Genomic DNA, 22,416 nt, shown 5'->3' with positions numbered 1-22,416 from the left:
GCCTGCCTCGACTTCCCAAAGTGCTGGGATTACAGAAAGTGCTGGGATTACAGGCGTCACCCGCCGTGCCCGGCCTTTTTTTTTTTTGAGATGGAGTTTTGCTCTGTGGCCCAGGCTGGAGTGCAATGGCCGATCTCGGCTCACTGCAACCTCTGCCTCTCAGGTTCAAGCTATTCTCAGGCCTCAGCCTCCCAGGTACCTGGGATTACAGGTGTGCACCACCATGCCCGGCTAATTTCTGTATTTTTAGTAGAGATGGGATTTCACCATGTTGGCCAGGCTAGTCTCAAACTCCTGATCTCAGGTGATCCACCTGCCTCAGCATCCCAAAGTGCTGGAATTATACAAGTGAGCCACTGAACCAGCCCCCCTTTTTTGTTCTTGAGATGGGGTCTCACACTGTCACCCAGGCTGGAATACAGTGGCACAATCTTGGCTCACTGCAACCTCCACCTCCCGGGTTCAAATGATCCTCACGCCCCAGCCTCCTGAGTAGTTGAGATCACAGGTGCCTGCCACTATGCTCGGCTAATTTTTTGTATTATATTTTTTGGTAGAGATGGGGTTTTGCCATTGTTGCCCAGGCTGGTCTCAAACACCTGAGCTCAAGTGATCTGCCAGCCTTGGCCTCCCCAAGTTTTGGGATTACAGGTATGTAACAGCATCTAACACTGACATGACCAAACCTGTTCCAAGTGCTCAATGAATATTAACTCATATAATTGTCACAACAGCCTTATGAGGCTGGGCTATCTTTTTTTTTTTTTTAAGATGGAGTTTCACGCTGGGCGCGGTGGCTCACGTCTGTAATCCCAGCACTTTGGGAGGCCGAGGCGGGTGGATCACGAGGTCAAGAGATCGAGACCATCCTGGTCAACGTGGTGAAACCCCGTCTCTACTAAAAATACAAAAAATTAGCTGGGCATGGTGGCCTGTGCCTGTAATCCTGGCTACTCAGGAGGCTGAGGCAGGAGAATTGCCCGAACCCAGGAGGCGGAGGTTGCGGTGAGCCGAGATTGCGCCATTGCACTCCAGCCTGGGTAACAAGAGCGAAACTCCGTCTTAAAAAAAAAAAAAAAAAAAAAGATGGAGTTTCACTCTTGTTGCCCAGGTTGGAGTGCAATAGCACAATCTCGGCTCACTGCAACCTCTGCCTCCTGGGTTCAAGCGATTCTCCAGCCTCAGCCTCCTGAGTAGCTGGAATTACAGGCGAGCACCACCATATCCAGCTAATTTTTTGTAGTTTCAGTAGAGATGGGGTTTTACCATGTAGGCCAGGCTGGTCTTGAACTCCTGACCTCAGGTGATCACCCGACTCAGCCTCCCAAAGTGCTGGGATTACAGGCGTGAGCCACCATGCCCGGCCAAGGTTAGGCTATTGCTACACCCATTTTACAGGTGGGGAGACTGAGATTCTGAGAGGTCATGTGACTTCCACAGGGTCACCCAGTGAGTAAAATGCTGAAGTGTTTAGCATACTCAGTGCTTTCAGTAGACACTCAGCTTGTGTATAATGTGACTCAGATGATCACAAAGCCTTAATTTTTTAAAAATTGCATTATTCCTGTCTTCAGCTTTTCATCTGTTCAAAAAGAGTCCTTCAGGACAGGTGTGGTGGCTCACACTTGTAATCCCAGCACTTTGGAGGCTGAGGCAGGAGTACTGCTTGAGTCCAGGAGTACCAGATCGACCTGGCCCACATAATGACTCCATCTCTACAAAGAATGAAAAAGAAATTAGCTGGGCATGGTGGCACATGCCAGCTACTTGGGAGGCTGAAGTGAGAGGATCACTTGAGCTCAGGAGTTCCAAGCTGCGGTGAGCTATGACTGTGCCACTGCACTCTAGCTTGAGCGACAGTGAGACCCTGTCTCAAAAATAAATAAAAATCAAAATAAATTTTATTTTATTTTTTTTCTTTGGTATCTGCAGGTAGGACAAAATAAATTTTAAAAAGATCTTCAAGGCCAGGTGCAGTGGTTTATGCCTGTAATCCCAGCACTTTGGGAGGCTGAGGCAGGTGGATCACTTGAGGTCAGGAGTTTGAGACCAGCCTGGCCAACATGGTGAAAGCCTGTCTCTACTAAAAATGCAACAATTAGGTATGGTGGCACGCACCTGTAATCCCAGCTACTTGGGAGGCTGAAGCAGGAGAATCACTTGCACCTGGGAGGTGGAGGTTACAGTGAGCTAAGAACGTGCCACTGCACTCCAGCCTGGGTGATAGAGTGAGACTCCATCTCAAAAAAAAAAAAAAAAGACCTTCAAAAGCACTGCAGCCGTATAAGCCAGCAATCCCACTCCTAATGGGATACCCAGGTGAAATGAAAACTTTTGTTCATTTATGAAATTTCTTTTTTTTCTGTAGTTTTTTTTTTTTTTTTTGAGACAGAGTCTCACTCTGTTGCCAGGCGCCAGGCTGGAGTGCAGTGGCACAATCTTGGCTCACTGCAACCTCTGCCTTCTGGGTTCAGGCAATTCTCCTGCCTCAGCCCCCCGAGTAGCTGGGACTACAGGCGCACACCACCACGCCCAGCTAATTTTTGTATTTTTAGTGGAGACGGGGTTTCACCATGTTGGCCAGGATGGTCTCGATCTCTTGACCTTGTGATCCGCCCGCCTCGGCTTCCCAAAGTGCTGGGATTACAGGCTTGAGCCACTGCGCCCGGCCTTTTTTTGTAGTTTTTGTTTGTTTGTTTTGTTTTTTGAGACGGAGTCTTGCTCTCTCGCCAGGCTGGAGTGCAGTGGCGCAATCTTGGCTCACTGCAACCTCCGCCTCCTAGGTTCAAGCGATTCTTCTGCCTTAGCCTCCCAAGTAGCTGGGACCATAGGCGTGTGCCATCACACCCGGCTAATTTTTTTGTATTTTTAGTAGAGACGGGGTTTCACCATGTTGGCCAGGATGGTCTCGATCTCTTGACCGCGTAATCCGCCCACCTCGGCCTCCCAAAGTGCTGGGATTACAGGTGTGAGCCACCACGCCTGGCCTCATTTATGAAATTTCATGAGCGAATGTTTGCTGAGGCTTTATTAGTTATTAGCAACAGCTGTTAAATCTGTCCTTCAATTGATGAATGGATGAACAAATGTGATCCATCCACACAATGGAATACTATTCAGCCATAAAAAGGAACGAGCTACAGACACACACACACACACACAAACAACAAAAAAAAAACCCGTTACAGATGAACCTGAAATGCATTATGTGGGTGAAAGAAGCCAGGCTCAAAAGGCTGCGTGATTCCATTTTACTCGACCTTCTGGAAAAGGCAAAAGTATCAGGACAAAAAGCAGATGAGTAGTTGCCAGGGGCTGGGACCTGCAACAAATGGATGATTTGGAGAATGTTGGGGGATGATGTAAATGTTCTACATCTTGATTGTAGTGGTGGCTGCCTGGATGTATGTTTTCAGAGCTGTACACTAAAATGGGTGAATTTCACTGCATGTCAATGATACTTCAATTACAAACAAACAAACAAAAACAAAGAAGGAAAAAAAACCAGACATCCCAGGCAAGACAGGCTAGGGCATGGGAAACCTCTCTCTGGGATTCCTGACACAGCAGAAACTTGCTAACCAGCCCTGGCTCGTCTCATCCCAGCTTCACCTTCCCTCACACACTGGTGAGCCAGCTCAATCACACACGCCCCAAAACCAGCCAAGCCAGGTTCTGGGAGAAGTCAAGATCTGACCTGCCCTGCCCATGGGAAATAGAAAAGGAGCTTGTGAGACAAGACATGACCAAACACATCAGATCTCTGACATTAAAATAATCTCGGGTTCCCTCAAACCTGAGGTCCTAGGAAGCCCAGATCATCCTTGGAAGCTGCCACAGCTTAGGACGTCTCTTGCAGTTTCTCCCTTGGAAATTACTTTAATAAAGGAGCTAGTTACAATGAGCTCAGCAGGCACCCAACAGATCTATCAGTCACCATTATGAATCAGCCACTGTGCTGGGGCTGTGAGGACACCAGCAGGATCTAGCTGTCTCTATGGACAGGCACCGTCAGGGGGCCACGGTACTGTGTCCTCAGTGGCTTGAACAAAATGACCAGTCTTCATTCCAAGGGTGGATTTCATTTCTGCTGACAGCCTGGGTACTGGAAGCTAGATTGGTAAACAAGGGGTTCCTCGAGCCTGCCACACCCCTCAAAAACAAAGAAGAATTATTCTACTTTGGAGGATGGATCCTGCCTTTCTGCCAGCTTCTTTTTTTTTTTTTTTTTGAGACGGAATTTCACTCTTGTTGCCCAGGCTGGAGCGCAATGGCGCAATCTTGGCTCACCGAAACCTCTGCCTCCCGGGTTCAAGCAATTCTCCTGCCTCAGCCTCCTGAGTAGCTGGGATTACAGGCATTCGCCACCATGCCTGGCTCATTTTTTGTATTTTTTTTAGTAGAGACAGGGTTTCTTCATGTTGGTCAGGCTAGTCTTGAACTCCTGACCTCAGGTGATCTGCCTGCCTTGGCCTCCCAAAGTGCTGGGATTACAGGTGTGAGCCCCCGAGTTTGAGCCAGATCCTTGCTTTTGAAGGCACACATACAAAACACCTTCATGTTTTCACCTGTTTTCCCCAGATAGCGCCAGTGAAAAAGATAAGGAGTTTTCTGAAGACCATGTAGCCTTGGCTTCCTGTACTCGGAGTCAGGGATCCCCAAAGGCTACAGGTTCAGAAGTTTCCAGAGCCGAATCTGGATAACTGAATTCCAAGCACTGACTCACCCTTGCCTCCGCCTGCTCCCCTGTGAATCAGCGATCTATCTTTAAGGACTTCTCATCATGTTTCTGATGACAGGCCTGTGAATTCCGGATGGTTCAACAGCTGATGAAGGCTCAGAAGCAGGATCTGGAAACAGGAGTAAGGAAAGGAGGTGAAGTGTGCCAGGTACTGCCTGCTCTTTTGCTTGTCTGAAGTCTTTTTTTTTTTTTCAAGGCAGAGTCTTGCTCTGTCACCCAGGCTGGAGTGCAGTGGCATGATCTTGGCTCACTGCAACCTCCACCTCCCAGGTTCAAGCAGTTCTCCTGCCTCAGCCTCCTGAGTATCTGGGATTACAGGCACCTGACACTATTACAGGCCAGGTTAATGTTTGTATTTTAAGTAGAGATGGGTTTTTGCCATCTTGGCTTGGCTGGTCTCAAACTCCTGACCTCAGGTGGTCCGCCTGCTTCAGCCTTGCAAAGTGCTGGGATAATAGGCGTGAGCCACCGCGCCCAGCCTGTCTGATGTCTTGAGTGTTTGCAGGCATGAGTACCTGTGTGTGTGTCCCCAGCTTGCTCATAACAATCAAGGGTGCCAAAGCATGCCATGATCCCAGATCAGTACTGTCCAATAAAAATAGTGTAAGAGGGTCCAGTGCGGTGGCTCACGTCTGTAGTCTCAGCACTTTGGGAGGCTGAGGCGGGCACATTACCTGAGGTCGGGAGTTCAAGACCAGTCTAACCAACATGGAGAAACCCCATCTCTACTAAAAATACAAAATTAGCCAGGGGTGGTGGTGCATGCCTGTAATTCCAGCTACTTGGAAGGCTGAGGCAGGAGAATCGCTTGAACCCGGGAGGTGGAGTTTGCGGTGAGCCGAGATTGCACCATAGCACTCCAGCCTGTGCTACAAACTCTGTCTCAAAAAAATATAGTGTAAGGGGGCGGGGCAAGGTGGCTCATCCCTGTAATCTGAACTCTTTGGGAGGTAAAAGCAGGAGGATCCCTTGAGTCCAGTAGTTTGAGGCCAGCTTAGGCAACGTAGCAGTGTTAGGATTTCCTCAAGTGTGGTGTCCGGGGTCACAGTGAGCTATGATTGCGCCACTGGTCTCCAGCTTGGGCAACTGAACAAGCAAGACTGTCCAAAAACGAAACAAAACAAAACAAAAAAACGTTGCACAACTGTCAGCCACAAATGTGAGCTCTGTTTGTGATTTTAAATGTTCTAATGGGCACACTCAAAATATAAAAAGAAGCCCCAGCACGATGGCTCACTCCTGTAATCCCAGCGCTTTGGGAGGTCATAGCGGTCAGTGACTTGAGGCCAGGTGTTGGAGACTGAACTCAGCCAGAAACTGATGTATTTTTCATTTACAGGACATCTCAATTTGGACCAGCCCCATTTCAAGGGCTCAATGGCCCCATGGAACCACTAGACACCATTCTGGACAACGTCAAGCAGAGACAAATATAGGGCCGAGCAAAGTGGGGAAGGGGGCGGGGGGCGGTGGCTCATTCCTGTAATCCCAGCACTTTGGGAGGCTGAGGTGTGAGCATCACCTGAGGTGAGGAGTTCAAGACCAGCCAGGCCAACATGGCGAAACCCTGTCTTTGCTAAAAAAATACAAAAATTAGCCAGGTGTGGTGGCAGACACCTGTAATCCCAGCTACTCGGGAGGCTAAGGCATGAGAATCGGTTGAACCCGGGAGGGGGAGGTTGCGGTGAGCCATCATTCTCGCCATTGAACTCCAGCCTCGGGGATAGAATGAGCCTCTGTTTCCAAACCAAACCAAACCAAACCAAAGTGGAGCGGGGGCTTTCATTAAGAGCGGCAGTGAAGCCATCCCCATAATGGGGCTGGGGCTCAAGGTTGCAGGTTGGGGGTTCCCAAATGGGGAGCTTTTTGCCATCGCATTTCCCCTTTCCTTCCCTCCCACTCAAGAGTCTCCTCCCGGAATGGCCTCGCCATCCAGGCTCCTCAGCCCGCGACCCCAGTCCCTTCCCGGTGTATCCCGGGGGCCGCCCACCTCGGAATTTAATCCCTCGGCGTCGCCTGTCATGTGGACTCTGCTTTGCCTGTCACTCAACTTTTTGCCCTGCCCCCCGCCTGGCCGTAACCATCGCTTACCTTGGTTTCCACAGCGACGCCATCAGGGGTCGGGGCAAAGGGACGCGCGGCGCAGAAACCTCCTTTGGATTGGTGGATGGCCAAGCCTCTTCTCTTTAGCCCGTCCTACACTCGCTCCGCCCCCTTCGGTGGGTCTCGCAAGCTGATTGGTCAATCCCCTGGTGCTAGCCCTGGTCCTGGTTCGGACCGGCCCCAAGGGGCAGGGGCGAAGGTGGTCGCCTCGTGCCCTGATTGGCCGGCGGGGCGCGCGCGGCCGGGAGGGGCGGGGCGGACGCAGAGCCGCGTTTAGTCTCTCGCAGCGGTAGCGAGCGTCCTAGGGACCCTGTGCTGTGTCGCGCGCAGTTAGGCAGCAGCAGCCGCGGAGCTGTAGCCGCCGTGGGAGTGAGCCATGAAGCACTACGAGGTAAGAACCGAGAAACGGGGACCGTGTGGCCACTGCCGACCCATTCTTTTTTCTTCTTTGCGGGACCATGGGACCCCACTTTCTGGTCCTGTGCCCCGAAGGAAGAGCCGGACGGCGCAGGCGCAGTGGGCCAGCGTTGCCCCCTGGGCCACTCGTAAATTCCAATGCGCATGTGCGGAGGAGGTATTTATAAATCTGCAACCCAGGCTGTTTTGGGGGTGCTTTTTCTTGGGGGTCTCTGCAGGGGCTGGGACGTTTGCAGGTTCCTTGCAGCTCCCTCAGCGGACTGAGTTACAGACTTTGTCGTGGGAGCTACGAAGGTGCGGGACCCTTGCTCCCAATCCGAGGGAGAGGAGTCTTGCACAAATCTTGCACCACGCCGCCGCCACCAGCGTAGGAAGGGGCTTTGCAATCAGTCTTCTTGTGTCCGACCTTTGGACCCTTTCCCTCGCCCTGGAGGTTCCCGAGAGGCTTAGGCGGTGAGGGAGGTGCAGCTCCACGGCTGGCTTTTGCAGAGCAGCGAAGCTGATCTCGCTTTCTGGTTATCTAAGAGGTCATCTCCGTCAACCCCCGGGTGTCACCAAGGAGAAATCTTATACCACCCACAGCCACTCTTAAAGCCCAAGTCTTCTGACTCCTAACTTGGATCTCTTTTTCCCTTAAAACGAAGTCTTCTGATGTGTGTATCGCCCTAGGTGATAATGTGATATTGAAAATTCAACTACTTATCTCTGAATTATTTCTGATTTTTAAGTAATTATCATCAAATAATAAAATTTATTATTAAAATTCAAAATAAGAACAATTGAGCAAGTGCTCACTCTTGTGCTAGCGAGATTCTATTACCTTGTAAAGAACTATTATTACCCCCGTTTGTAAGGATGAATAAAATCTCAAAGATATCAAGTGACTTGTTCAAAGGCCCCAGCTAGTAAATGTAGAGCAGACAGAGGAACTCAGAACGCCAAGGTCTTAGTTCCTAGCCACTATACCATGTTGGTCCTCAAATGAAAATTAGCAGGTCGAGCGATTTCTTGTTTCTCCCTTCCCCTCCAATTTAAAAAATTCTGGCAAAATACACATAGCATTTACCATCTTAACTATTTCTAAGTGTACAGTTCAGTGGCATTAAGAACGTTCATATTGTTGTGCAACCATCACCACCATAGATCTCCAGAACTCTTTGCATCTTGCAAAACAGCTGTAGCCATTAAATAGTAAGTCCCCATTCCTCTCCACCTCCATCTGTGGCAACCACCATTCTACTTTCTGTCTCAATGAATTGACTACTCTAGGTACCTTACATACGTAGAAGAAAAGAATTTTTTTTCTTTTCGAGACAGTTTAGCTCTTATTGCTGAGGCTGGAGTGCAATGGCACTATCTCGGCCAACTGCAACCTCTGCCTCCGGCGTTCAAGCGATTCCTCTCCCTCAGCCTCCCAAGTAGCTGGGATTACAGGTGCCTGCTACCATGCCTGGCTAATTTTTTTTTTTTTTTTTTTTTGAGACGGAGTTTCGCTCTTGTTACCCAGGCTGGAGTGCAATGGCGCGATTTCGGCTCACCGCAACCTCCGCCTCTTGGGTTCAGGCAATTCTCCTGCCTCAGCCTCCTGAGTAGCTGGGATTACAGGCACGCGCCACGGTGCCCAGCTAATTTTTTGTATTTTTTGTAGAGATAGGGTTTCACCATGTTGACCGGGATGGTCTCGATCTCTTGACCTCGTGATCCACCCGCTTCGGCCTCCCAAAGTGCTGGGATTACAGGCGTGAGCCACCGCGCCCGGCCAATTTTTTTTTTTTTTTAATTTTTTATATTTTTAGTTGAGATGGGGTTTCACTGTGTCAGCCAGGCCGGTCTCAAACTCTTGACCTCAGGTGATCCACCCACCTCGGCCTCCCTCCCAAAGTGCTGGGAGTACAGGAGTGAGCCAGTGCGCCTTGCTGTTTGTTTGTTTTTATTCACAAGTTGAATATTACTACCTCTGCCTGCTCCATTTATTATTATTTTTGGAAATTTACCCACAATCCTTTGAAGCCTTTTTTTTTTGTTTTTGAGACGAAATTTCGCTCTTGTTGCCCAGACTAGAGTGTAATGTCACGATCTCGGCTCACTGCAGCCTCTGCCTCCCAGGTTCAAGTAATTCTCCTGCTTCAGCCTCCCAAGTAGCTGAGATTACAGGCATGTGCCACCATGCCTGGTTGATTTTGTATTTTTAGTAGAGACCGGGTTTCTCCACGTTGGTCACACTGGTCTCAAACTCCCGACCTCTCACGTGATCCACCCATCTTGGCCTCCCTAAGTGTTGGGATTACAGGTGTGAGCCACCGCGCCCGACCCCTTTGAAGCTTTTAATCCATAAATCCTGTCATTTTTGACATGGTATCAAGAATGAGCAGGTTTGTATTCAATAATCTCTAATGTGTCATTTAAGTTTTCATTCTAGAATGAAGTTCTGGGCCAGGCGCCGTGGCTCACACCTGTGAGGTTTTGAGAGGCCGAGGTGGGCAGATCATGAGGTCAGGAGTTGGAGACCAGCCTGGCCAACATAGTGAAACCCCATCTCTTAAAAAAAAAAAAAAAAAAATATATATATATATATATATATATATAGAGAGAGAGAGAGAGAGAGAGAGAGAGAGTGAGAGAGTGAGTTCTGATGTAGTTTCCCCTCTCAAACTCTATGTCTAAATCTGTGGTCCCACTACTGTAGTCTCAGCTACTTGGGAGGTTGAGGCGGGAGGATGACTTTAGACCAGGAGGTTGAGGCTGCAGTGAGCCCAAAAATCAGGCTACTGCACTACAGCTGGACAACAGAGACCCTGTTTCAAGAAAAAAATAAAAAGCCACCATGTCCATCTTGAAAGATGCAGTTTGGAACATCCATGTGGCATTTTGCAAAATGTAGTTGGTTTAGTTTTGATAGTTAGCAGTCAGATAAAGTAGGCCTCTGAGTGCCCTGGGGGTGAGTGCTTTTGTTCCACGAAGCTGGGCACAGCCTGAGACCCAAGACTTGGACTGGAGAATATGCTGAACCATGCTTAATTCTTTTCTCCCCCAGAAAGAAGGGAGAGCTTTGGCCGGGCATGGTGGCTCACGCCTGTAATCCCAGCACTTTGGGAGGCTGAAGTGGCTGGATCGTTTGAGGCCAGGAGTTCAAGACCAGCCTGGTCAACATGGAGAAACCCCATCACTACTAAAAATACAAAAATTAGCTGGGTGTTGTGACACACGCCTGTAATCTCAGCTACTTGGAGGCAGACAGAGGTTGCAATGAGCTGAGATCACACCATTGCACTCCAGCCTGGATGACAGAGCGAGTCTGTCTCAAAAAAAAAAAAAAAAAAAAAGAAGGGGGAAGCCTCAAACTCACTGTTTACAGTGACCTTGGAGGTAAAAAAAATAAATTGCTATTTTGCTGTGTTCTTTGTTGTTCTCTGCCAGCCTTTGCCAAGTACCCACGGAGGTGATAGCTACAGGGATTCTGGATAGGAAAAGCAGTTGTCTTCCAGCCCAAGCAGATTAGTTTAACTGCAAGCGTTTATTGTAGGTCAGTAAAAATAGAAGACATGCTTTCACTCACATTTAACAAGCAATTTGAGAAAAGGTTTATCTACATCAAAGAATATATTTCTGGCTGGGTGAGGTGGCCTATGCCTGTAATCCCAGCACTTTGGGAGGCTGTGGTGGGTGAATCACTTGAGGTCAGAAGTTCAAGACCAGCCTGGTCAACGTGGTGAAAGCTCATCTCTACTAAAAATAAAAAAAATTAGCTGGGCATGGTGGCATGCACTTGTAGTCCCAGCTACTGGGGAGGCTGAGGCATGAGAATCACTTGAACCTGGGTGGCAGAGTTGCAGTGAGCCAAAATTATACCACTGTACTCCAGCCTGGGTGACAGAGTGAGACTCCGTCTTAAAAAAAAAAAAAAAAAAGAAAAAGGATATATTTCAGCCCAGCGCAGTGGCTCACGCTTGTAATCCCAGCACTTTGGGAGGCCAAGGCGGGCAGATCACATGAGGTCAGGAGTTCGAGACCAGCTTGGCCAACATGATGAAACCCCGTCTCTGCTAAAAATACAAAAATGAGCCAGGCGTGGTGGTGGGTGCCTGTAATCCCAGCTACTTGAGAGACTGAGGCAGGAGAATTGCTTGAATCCGGGAGGCGGAGGTTGCAGTGAGCTGAGATCGTGCCATTGCACTCCAGCCTGGGTGACAGAGCAAGACTCCGTCTCAAAAAAACAAAACAAAACAAAAAGAATATGTATTTCTGCTTGGTACTAAATCCATCCTCCCACCCTCAAGCAATCTCTTGTCCACTGAGAGATTAGCCCCCTTCAAAAGACTTTGTTGGCCCCTGAAGAAACTTGGAGAGTAGGAAGTGCAATTTACAAGTGATAGAGGTAGTGCCCAGATAGGTGCAGGATGGCTCACTGTCGCACAGCAAATTAATGTCTGATGTCTTGGCAATTGGGATCCCAGCAGCAGGGGGTGATTGGTGGCTGTTTCCATGGTAACCTCATATCACTGCCAATCTCATCTGATCTGGGGAGGAGAAGTTATCCGTTCTGTGGCCTGATTGAGGTGAAACCTCTAGAACAGGTCACCTCCAGGCCTTGGCTGAAGCCCTCTCCTTAAAATGCCAGAGCAGGCCTTGGCATTGTCTTGGGGTCAGAGCTGGGTTGGTAAGCGAACTGCTTATCCTAGGCTACAGTAGGTTTTTTTTTTAATTGCTGTTTTTGCCACTGCAGATGAGACTCAAAGCAATGAGTCCCGTAGCAACTGGAAAAACAGCTAATGCATCTTGTAAATTCCTGTTAAGTCCTGAGAAAACCAATCCCTCTTCTGCCTCCAGCAGTCCAGATCACTGCCATTTCCTGCAGCTGAGTACCTTGAGACTAGGAAGCCTCAGCCTCTTGGGGTCCCCACAACCCGAATTTAGGATGTTTTCTTTTCTTTCTTTTTTTTTTTTTTTTGAGACAGAGTCTCGCTCTGTTGCCCAGGCTGGAGTGCTGCAGTGCGATCTTGGCTCATTGCAACCTCCGTCTCCTGGGTTCAAGCAGTTCTCCTACTTCAGCCTTCCGAGTAGCTGAGATTACAGGTGCCCGCCACCACACCTGGCTAATGTTTGTATTTTCAGTAGAGACGGGGTTTCACCATGTTGGCCAGGCTGGTCTCTAACTCCTGACCTCAGGTGATCCACCCACCTCTGCCTCTCAAATTGCTGGGATTACAGGCGTGAGCCACCACGCCCAGGTGCATTTAGGATGTTTTCATTCCCACAAAAGGGTAGCTCTTTTGGTACCCACCTTGCAAATAATCCTGGACCAACATAGTCCCTTGCCTCAGCTTTCTCCTTAGGAATAAGTGCAAGTTCAGAGGCCAAGGGTGGTGCCTCATGCCCGTAATGTCAGCAACTTGGGAGGCCAAGGCAGGAGGATCGCTTGAGGCCAGGAGTTCAAGACCAGCCTGGGCAGTAGAGCTAGGCCCCATCTCCACAAAAAATAAAAATGTTACTGGGCATAGTGGCATGCACCTGTAGTCCCAGCTGTTTGGGGGCCTGAGGTGGGAGGATTACTTGAGCCCAGGAGGCTGGATGAGCTGTGATCATACCACTGCACTCCAGCCTGGGCAGCAGAGTGAAAATCTGTCTCAAAAAAAGTTCTAAAAGTAGAGTTCTGGTTAGGAGGCAGTTGTTTGGAGACGACTGGATAAGAAAGTGAAAATTCAAGAGAAAGTAGACTGGTGTCATGGTGTCCTGGGTGTGTGGACTTTGGACAGGCCTGGTACTCAGTCCTGACACTGCCACTTAGTAAATAGTTATGTGCCTCAGGACAGGTTAGTTAACCTCTCTGAGCCTTTCTGTGGCTGCTCTCTGGAGAGAGAAACCCATTTGATTGTGAAAGCAACTGGCTAGTTTGAAAGAACATTATGAAGTTGCCAGAAATACGTACGTAACAAAAAGATAAATTGTAATAAGGGTCAGAAAAATATTATGGAGATTACACTGTAGTTAGAAGTGCTGTTGACTGGGGATGGGGAGAAAAAGGTGGGAAGGCTTAACTATGTTTTTTTTGTTTGTTTTTTGAGACGGAATCTCACCCTGTTGCACAGGTTGGAGTGCAGTGATGCCATCTCAGTTCACTGCAACTCCACCTCCCAGGTTCAAGCAATTTTCCTGCCTTAGCCTCCCAAGTAGCTGGTATTACAGATGTGTGCCACCATGCCTGGCTAATTTTTATAGTTTTTTTTTTTTTAAAAGATGGGGTTTCACCATGTCTGTCAGGCTGGTCTTGAACTCCCGATCTCAGGTGATCCACCCACCTTGGCCTCTAAAGTGCTTGGATTACAGGTGTGAGCCACCACACCTGGCCCTAATTTTTATAGTTTTAGTAGAGATGGGGTTTCACCATGTTGGCCCAGGCTGGTCTTGAACTCTTGGGCTCAAGCGATCCTCCTGCCTCAGCCTCCCAAAGTGCTGGGATTACAGGTGTGAGCCACCATGCCTGGCCCTGGGCATTCTTATTAGCACCTGATCAGATGGGAACTAGTGTTCTACTTTACAGATAATGAAACTTAGGCTCAGAGAGGTAAACTAAATTGCTCGAGATCACAGAGTCTGGAAGCCAGGGAGCTGAACCTTGGCCTGGGTTTGTCTGACTCCAATTTTGTCCACGCTGATGGCTTCTCTGTTGATGCTGCCACAGGACAGCTGGTGGCTGTCCTGCTGTGTTTTGAGGACAGAGCATCCCTGAAGGGAGGACAAGGTGCTGCCAGTCGGTGTGGACTGCTGGGAGAGGGTCTCTCTGCCCTAAAAGTAGATGGGCTGCCCCTTATGGTAAGGACAGGATTGAGAGTGATGGGCTTTGGCTGGGTGCAGTGGGTGGCTCACGCCTGTAATCCCAGCACTTTGGGAGGCTGAGGAGGGAGGATTATCTGAGGTCAGGAGTTCGAGACTAGCTTGGCCAACATGGCCAAACCCCCTCTTCACTAAAAATACAAAATTTAGCTGGGTGTCTTGGTACGTGCCTGTAATCCCAGCTACTCGGGAGGCTGAAGCAGGAGAATTGCTTGAATTCAGAAGGCGGAGGTTGCAGTGAGCCTTCCTGTGTTAGCCTGACTTAGGCCAAGATTCTGAGGGGGAGGGTGGGGAGATCTTAGGCTTTTCAGATTTCCCTGCAGGCTTCTTGCTCTGAACAGATGGTCACTCACTGGGCAGATTCTCCTGGTGGAGTCCCTTCTGTCTCCCTGGCTGTAGCTTTGTACTTAGGCTGTTTCTTTGCTGTAGGCACTCAGCATCTCAGAGCCCCAGGCCTGAGGGAATTTTTCTGTTTTAAAATTCTGTAAAGTTACAGATGAGGGACCTGAGACCCAGAGGGGAAGGCATTTCCCAGGGCCGCTCGCCAGTTCCCCTTTGGGTTGGGCAGTATTGATGATTGATACTATTCCTGGGAAGGCAGCAATGCCTATGGGCTTTGGATCAGAGCTAGGCTCAGATGCTTAACAGTAACTGAGAAGGTATGGAGCTCATGGGGATGTTCTTTAGCCTCAAGCTAGTTTTCTTTTCTTTTTTTTTTCCCCTGAGACAGAGTCTTGCTCTGTTGCCCAAGCTGGAGTGCAGTGGCACCATCTTGGCTCACTGCAACCTCTGCTTCCTGGGTTCAAGCGATTCTCCTGCCTCAGCCTCCTGAGTAGCTGGGATTACAGGCACCCACCACCATGCCTGGCTAATTTTTGTATTTTTAGTAGACAGGGTTTCGCTGTGTTGGCCAGGCTGGTTTCAAACTCCTGACCTGAAGTGATCCTCCCGCCTCGGCCTCCCAAAGTTTTGGGATTACTGGCGTGAGCCACCGCGGCTGGCCTTGAGCTAGCTTTTTCATCCATAAAATGACACCTGGGTGTGCGAGACCCGGCTCACATTGGCTGATGGTGTGCAGCTTCCCAACTCTGTGTTCAGGGACATCAGGCTAACATCTCTTAAGTCACGGGTAGGGTATTTACACCAGGGGAAGTGGCAAACGCTGCAGCTCAGGCCCCTTCCTCTCTCCTGCCGGATGTTCATATTGACTGAGATAATTGTCCCTGCCTCTCAGGGTTATCGTTTCAAGAGGTTCTTGGTTTGATGAGCACTTTCCAGGCAGATACATGCGTGGAAAGCCTCAGCTTGGTGCAGCACCGTGCAGCAGCTAACATTTGACAAGTACTGCGGCCGTACCTCTGGACACAGTAGGGCAGATGTGGGGAGGCGGGGCCGAGGAGGAGGCGGGGCTTGAGAAATAGGAGGGGGGCTAAGGGGGGGAGGGCGGCCCCGAGGAGGGGGAGGAGGACTGGGAGGGGGAGGTGGGTCTTAAGGAGTGGGAGGCGGAGCTGAGCAGGAAAAGGCGTGTCCTGAGGAGGAGAAGGAGGAGGCAGGGCCGAGGTGGAGGAAGTGGTCCCCGAGGTTGAGGAGGCAGGGCTGAGACGGAAGAGGCGGGGCCGGGGGGAGGCGAGGTCGAGGAGGAGGTTGGGCTGAGGCAGCGGGGCCAGGATATAGGAGGCGGGGCCAGGGATGGGGAGGCAGGGACGAGGAGGAGGAGGCGGGGCCTGGATAGGTGAGATGGTGTCAGGGAGGGGGAGCCTAGGCTGAGGAGGAGGTGGGGCCAGTGGGGGTAGGCGGGGCGAGGAGCAAGAAAGTGGGACAGGCTGAGTGGTGGGCTTTGGTGTGTGCCAGGTGGGGTAGCTATTTCAGCCGCGCCCAGGTGGATTTAGAGGCTCCACCAGGTGGGCCCAGCAAAGCCCTCTGGACTAACTGGTTCCTGAGGAGAACGGAGGAAGATTGACAGCCTTGAGTGAGGGCGGTGCGGGGAAAGGCCTTGCAACTCTGATAAGGTGGTTGGGTTTGATCTGGAATCCTGCACTTTAACTGACAAGCCTGGCTGCGTGAGAAAGGCCAGAGACCTTGAGCTAGTTGGTCAAATTCAGGCTGGGTCTTAACACCCTCTTGCTGGTATTGACAGTGGCAGCTGAGAATGTTTTAATACCTGAGGACACTTCCCGCAGCAGCCGGAACATAGTAATCATCCTAGTAAATTACTGTGAGCATAGTGCTTAATTCTTTGTTTTTTTTTTTTTTTTTTTTTGAGACAGAGTCTTGCTCTGTTGCCCAGGCTGGAGTGCAGTGGTGCTATCTTGGCTCACTGCAACCTGCACTGCACCTTCTGAGTTGAAGTGGTTCTCCTGCCTCAGCCTCAGCTGGGATTACAGGTGCCCACCACCAGGCCCGGCTAATTTTTGTATTTTTAGTAGACACAGGATTTTACCATTTGACCAGGCTGATCTCGAACTCCTGACCTCAAGTGATCCACCCATGGCCTCCCAGAGTGTTGGGATTACAGGGATGAGCCACTGCAGTCTAAGTGCTTATTATCTTGCTATCTTATCTAGTAAAATTTCATACTAAACATAAGAAGTAGATGCTGTTCTTATCTATATCTGACTGATGGAGAAACTAAGGCACAGAAAGTGAAGTGACTTGTCCACAGCTAGTGGTTAGCAGAGCTGGGATTCTTCTAAAACCAGAGTGGGCTTTGCTGTGGGTCGTGCACTGGAGAAAGAATGAAGCGTGTGGTGGTGGTGATAAAGGACTTGGAGGCCACCTGCTCTGCCCTTAGGGTAGTTAGTTAACCTGTCTAAGCTTCAGTGTTGTTGCTTTTTTGAGACGGAGTCTTGCTCTGTTGCCCAGGCTGTAGTGCAGTGGTGCAATCTCGGCTCACTGCAATCTCTGCCTCCCGGGTTCAAGTGATTCTCCTGCCTTGGCCTACCAAGTAGCTTGGATTACAGGCACCTGCCACCATGCCTAGCTAATTTTTGTAGTTTTAGTGAAGACGGGGTTTTACCATGTTGGCCAGCCTGGTCTTGAACTCCTGATCTCTGGTGATCCACCCACCTCGGCCTCCCAAAGTGCTGGGATTACAGGTGTGAGCCAAGGCACCTGGCTGCAAGTCACATTTTGTGATGATCAGCTCTTTCCTTCCTCATGGGAAGACCCTTGGCGAAGCCACAACACACTCAGAGCCCACTTTTTAACCTGTTGTGACAAAGAACCATCCCAGGAAGTGGATGCTGGAAGACAGCCTGGCCAGCAGGTGCCTGTCACAGCCACCTCACCCCAGGAGCACGCTGCTTCTGTTCCTGCCCCCTCCTGGCTGTCTGTCCCCCATCCAGCCACAGGCAGAAGGCCTTTTTGCGTGTAAGTGGGAGGATCTTAGTGTGCCATGGCTCAGAACCCTCCCTCAGAGGTTTCTTGTCATCTGTCCCCTGCTTTCCTCACTCGTCACTATGCTACTGTCTTTCATCTCTGCAGACACCCACAGCCACGTTCCTGCCCTGAGCACATGCTGTTCCCTCGGCCCTGGACGCCCTTCCCTCTGCTTTTTCTCATGCCTGGCCCTTCCTGTTACTGAGTGCTCAGCTTCCATGTCCCTCAGAGAGACCTTCCTTGGTCATCCTGTCTAGAGTTCAACCCCCTGGCACCCCACTCATCTCTTTTGCAGCCCATCTGGGCTCAGGTTCTATTTCTTTCCTTCCTTCCTCATCTAGCTCAGGTTCTATTTCCCTCCTTCCTCCCTTCCTTTCATCCTTCCCTGCCTGCCTCCCTCCCTCCCTCCCTTCCTTCTCCTGCTCTTTTGCCCAGGCTGGAGTACACTGGTGCCATCTCGGCTCACTGCAGCCTCCACCTCCCAGGTTCAAGTGATTCTCCTGCCTCAGCCTCCTGAGTAGCTGGGACTATAGGTGCCCACCACCACGCTGGGTTAATTTTTGTATTTTTATTTATTCATTATTTAAAAAAATGTTTTTGAGGCAGAGTCTTGCTCCTTTACTTAGGCCGGAGTGCAGTAGGCAATCTTGGCTCACTGCCACCTCCGCTTCTGGGGTTGAAGCGATTCTCCTGTCTCAGCCTCCTGAGTAGCTGGGACTACTGGTGCCTACCACAACACCCTGCTACTTTTTGTATTTTTAGTACAGACAGGGTTTCACTGTGTTGGGCAGGCTGGTCTCAAACTCCTGACCACAAGTGATCCACCACCTCAGCCTCCCAAAGTGCTGGGATTACAGACATGAGCCACCGTGCCTAGCCATAATTTTTGTATTTTTAGTAGATAGGAGGCTTCACCATGTTGGCCAGTATGGCCTTGAACTCTTGATCTATTTTTTTTTTAAATATATATATTTTATTGCGTTTTAGGTTTTGGGGTACATGCGAAGAACATGCAGGATTGTTGCATGGGTACATACATGGCAATGTGGTTTGCTGCCTTCCTCCCCATCACCTATATCTGGCATTTCTCCCCATGTTATCCCTCACCAACTCCCTATCCCCCACTGTCCCTCCCCTAGTTCCCCCCAACAGACCTCAGTGTGTGATGCTCCCCTCCCTGTGTCCATGTGTTCTCATTGTTCAACACCTGCTTATGAGTGAGAACATGTGGTGTTATGAGTGAGAACATGCAGTGTTTGATTTTCTGTTCTTGTGTCAGTTTGCTGAGAATGATGGTTTCCAGGTTCATCCATGTCCCTACAAAGGACACGAACTCATCGTTTTTTATGGCTGCATAGTATTCCATGGTGTGTATGTGCCACATTTTCCCTGTCCAGTCTATCATCGATGAGCATTTGGGTTGGTTCCAAGTCTTTGCTATTGTAAACAGTGCTGTAATGGACATTCGTGTGCATGTGTCCTTATAATAGAACCATTTATAATCCTTCGGATATATACCCAGTAATGGGATTGCTGGGTCAATGAACTCTTGATCTTAAGTGATCCGCCCACCTCAGCCTCCCAGGTAGCTGGGACTGCAGGTATGTACCACTATGCCTGACTACTTTTTTTTTTTTAAGTTGGAGTTTTGCTCTTGCCTGGGCTAGAGTGCAGTGGCATGATTTCAACTCACTGCAACTTCCGCCTTCTGGGTTCAAGCCATTCTCCTGCCTCAGCCTCCCGATTAACTGGGACTATAGGCCACACCTGACTAATTTTGATATTTTTAGTAGAGACAGGGTTTCGCCATGTTGGCCAGGCTGGTCTCGAACTTGTGAGCTCAAGTGATCCACCTGCCTCAGCCTCCTGAAGTGCTGGGATTACAGGCATGAGCCACTGCACCCGGCCAGTGCCTGGCTAATCTTTAAAGGATTTTTTTGTAGAGACACAGTCTCACCATGTTGCCCAGGTTGGCCTTACCTTGGCTCAAGTGATCTCCTGCTTCAGCCTCCAAAAGCTCTGGGATTCTAGCTGTGTACCACTGTGCCTGGCTGGAAACCAGCTGCTTTTGGCCTCTTAGCCACAAGCCCTGGGTCCATCCTACCCATGGCTATCCTGTTCCCCATCATCTCACCCCTCCTGGCACTGGGGCTATTCTGAGATGGGAGCTGCCAGCACAGCACCTGGGCCTGCCCCTTGTCACACAGCTTGTGGGCAGGTTCTGCTGGTCCAGGCTTTTTCTTGTCATGGGGCCTCTGTTTTCTAGTTCTTCACTTATTCATTAGTTCATTCGTTTCAACATGTTTTTTCCCCCCTCTTACCAATGCCAAGAATCCTGGGATGAACAAACCACATTCTCTGCCCTTATGATCTTTTCATTTAAGCCAAGGCCTGAAGGACGAGGTCTTTGGGGCCAGGGAGAAGAACAAGGTTCTGGGCAGAGGGAATGGAGAGGTGTGTGCAGAGGCATGGGGCCCAGGCTTTGCTGACGTCCCACCCTGAGGGATGAGGCTGACAGGGCAGGGCTTTACAGCCACCCAGAGAGACCTGTGGACTTCATTTCTTTTTTTTTTTTTGAGACAGAGTTTCACTCTTGTCACCCATGCTTGAGTACAATGGCGTGATCTCGGGTTACTGCAACCTGTGCCTCCTGGGTTCAAGTGCTTCTCCTGCCTCAGTCTCCTGAGTAGCTGAGATTACAAGCATGTGCCACCACGCCCAGCTAATTTTTTGTAGTTTTAGTAGAGATGGGGTTTCACCATGTTGACCAGGTTGGTTTAGAACTTTTGACCTCAAGTGATCCACCCGCCTCAGCTTTCCAAAGTGTTGGGAATACAGGCGTGAGCCACTGTGCCTGGCCTCATTTTGATGGCAATAAAAGTGCCTTTTCTGTTTTTTCAATTACCTATGAATTACTATTTTTGGTAGAGATGGGTCTTGCTGTTGCCCAGGCTGGCCTCTGACTCTTAGACTCAAGCGATCCTCCTGCTTTGACTTCCCAAAGTGCTGGGATTATAGGTGTGAGACACCATGCCCGACCACGTTCTGCTGATTTTACCTAAAAGGTTCGTTATTGGAGGGCAGTTCGTTTTTAAGTCCTTAGGAGGCCCTCATGCCATAGTGGGTTTTTTTTTCTTTTTTTTTGAGATAGAGTTTTGCTGTTGTCACCCAGGCTGGAGTGCAGTGGCACAATCTCGGCTCACTGCAACCTCTGCCTCCTGGGTTCAAGTGATTCTCCTGCCTCAGCCTCCTGAGTAGCTAGGACAATGGGCACATGCCACCATGCCCAGCTAATTTTTGTATTTTAGTAGAAACGGTATTTCGATATATTGGCCAGGCTGATCTTGAACTCCTGACCTCAAGTGATCCACCCGCCTTGGCCTTTCGAAGTGCTAGGATTGCAGGCGTGAGCCACTGCACCCGGCCACCATAGTGTTTGCAATAAAAATGCACAGAGCACTTGTTCCTTACCCTGGGAAGTGTACTGTGGATTGTGTGTGGGGCTTAGTGGGAGCAGAGCGACTCACCCCAGTGACGTGTTAGCTGGACATGGGTCACGAGTGTTTCCCAGCCCTGCAAGATGTAAATGCCCTCTCCGTGGCCCTGTAGCTGTGGCACATTGACAGGCTGGCGGGGCCCTGGCCCTGGCCCTGGCCCTGCTTGAACCAGGTTCTAATGTAAGCTGAGCCCACCAGCCATTCACAGACTGCCTGAGAGACTGCAGAGCTTTGCATAGTCTTCTGGGTACTTCCAATTTTTTTTTTTCCATTTGAAAAAAAATGGATCCCTCTGGACAGGGATCACTGGCCAGAGCGTGGGAACTAGGCTTGTCCTCAGGGTGGGGTGCCAAATTGGGGGTGGGGGTGGGGGTGGGAAGTGAACACAAGCCCTGGGGCTTCAGGAACCATCTGGAAGCAGGCTGAAGTCATGGAGCCGAGCCTCCAGGCTCCTTGTGGGGAGAAGCTGTTTCCCAACACCTCAAGTATCTAACTCAGGAGGTGGGTGGATATGAGGAGGTGCTGAATGAACGTTTCTCAGGAGCTGGGTGGGGCTGGAGGATTGCCGAGGGTGGGGTGGGGGTGTGTGTGCAGATACTGGAATTCCTGGGGAGACGTGTGTAGTCGGAAGCAGTATATTGTCTGTATACTACTTGTTATAGAGAATAGTTTTTTTTTTTTTTTAGATGAAGTCTTGCATTGTCTGTTGGGCTGGAGTGCAGTGACTCAATCTCGGCTCACTGCGACCTCTGCCTCCCGGGTTCACGCAATTCTCCTGCGTCAGCCTCCTGAGTACCTGGGATTACAGGTGCACACCACCATACCCGGATAATTTTTTGTAGTTCTAGTAGAGATGGCGTTTCACTATGTTGGCGAGATTGGTCTGGAACCCCTGACCTCATGATCCGCCCTCCTGGGCCTCCCGAAGTGCTGGGATTTACAGGCAGGAGCCACCGCAGCCGGCCTTTTTGTTGTTGTTGTTGTTGAGACAGAGTCACACTCTGTTGCCCAGGCTGGAGTGCAGTGGCACGTCTCACCTCACTGCAACTTCCACCTCCTGAGTTCAAGCGATTCTCCTGCCTCAGCCTCCTGAGTAGCTGGGGCTACAGGTGCGCACCACCACGCCCAGCTATTTTTTGTATTTTTAGTAGAGACGGGGTTTCACCATGTTGGCCAGGATCGTTTCAATCTCACGATCTTGTGATCTGCCCACCTTGGCCTCCCAAAGTGCTGGGATTACAGGTGTGAGCTACTGTGGCCGGCCTTTTTTTTTTTTTTAATTGAGATGGAGTCTCCTTTTGTCACCCAGGCTAGAGTGCACTGGTGCAATCTTAGCTCACTGCAACCTCTGCCTCCCAGGTTCAAGCAATTCTCCTGGCTTAGCCTCCTGAGTAGCTGGGATTACAGGTGGGCATTACACCACCCCCGGCTAATTTTTGTATTTTTAGT

At 50.0% G+C, this 22,416-nt stretch overlaps 1 protein-coding gene and 1 long non-coding RNA gene across 3 annotated transcripts in view; one reads left to right on the top strand and one right to left on the bottom strand.

Annotated features, from left to right (window-relative positions):
- Nucleotides 1-1,248: 1,248 nt before the first annotated feature.
- LOC105720980 (uncharacterized) overlaps nucleotides 1,249-22,416 on the bottom strand; it is a 36,278-nt gene continuing 15,110 nt past the window's right edge. Inside the window, exons 4-5 of one of the 2 annotated variants that reach the window (XR_001108246.3) lie at nucleotides 11,626-11,778; nucleotides 1,249-4,850 (exon numbers count right to left, since the gene is read on the bottom strand). This is a non-coding gene — a long non-coding RNA (uncharacterized LOC105720980). Of the gene's footprint in view, nucleotides 4,851-11,395; nucleotides 11,779-22,416 lie in introns of those variants that run through there. The other variant, XR_001108245.3, reaches the window with a different exon arrangement.
- The window catches only part of TECR (trans-2,3-enoyl-CoA reductase), a 35,887-nt gene continuing 20,586 nt past the window's right edge, over nucleotides 7,116-22,416 (top strand). Inside the window, exon 1 of the mRNA XM_012457790.3 lies at nucleotides 7,116-7,235. Within this exon, the coding sequence (XP_012313213.1) occupies nucleotides 7,221-7,235 (15 nt within the window). The 5' untranslated portion in view covers nucleotides 7,116-7,220. The remainder of the gene's footprint in view (nucleotides 7,236-22,416) is intronic.

This window comes from Aotus nancymaae, unplaced genomic scaffold (genome assembly GCF_030222135.1).
Source record: "Aotus nancymaae isolate 86718 unplaced genomic scaffold, 86718_ANA_hifiasm-v0.15.2.pri h1tg000028l, whole genome shotgun sequence".
Taxonomy (NCBI): domain Eukaryota; kingdom Metazoa; phylum Chordata; class Mammalia; order Primates; family Aotidae; genus Aotus; species Aotus nancymaae.
The sequence above is the reverse complement of the archived record's forward strand: the minus strand, read 5'-3'. Positions and strand labels throughout refer to the sequence as shown.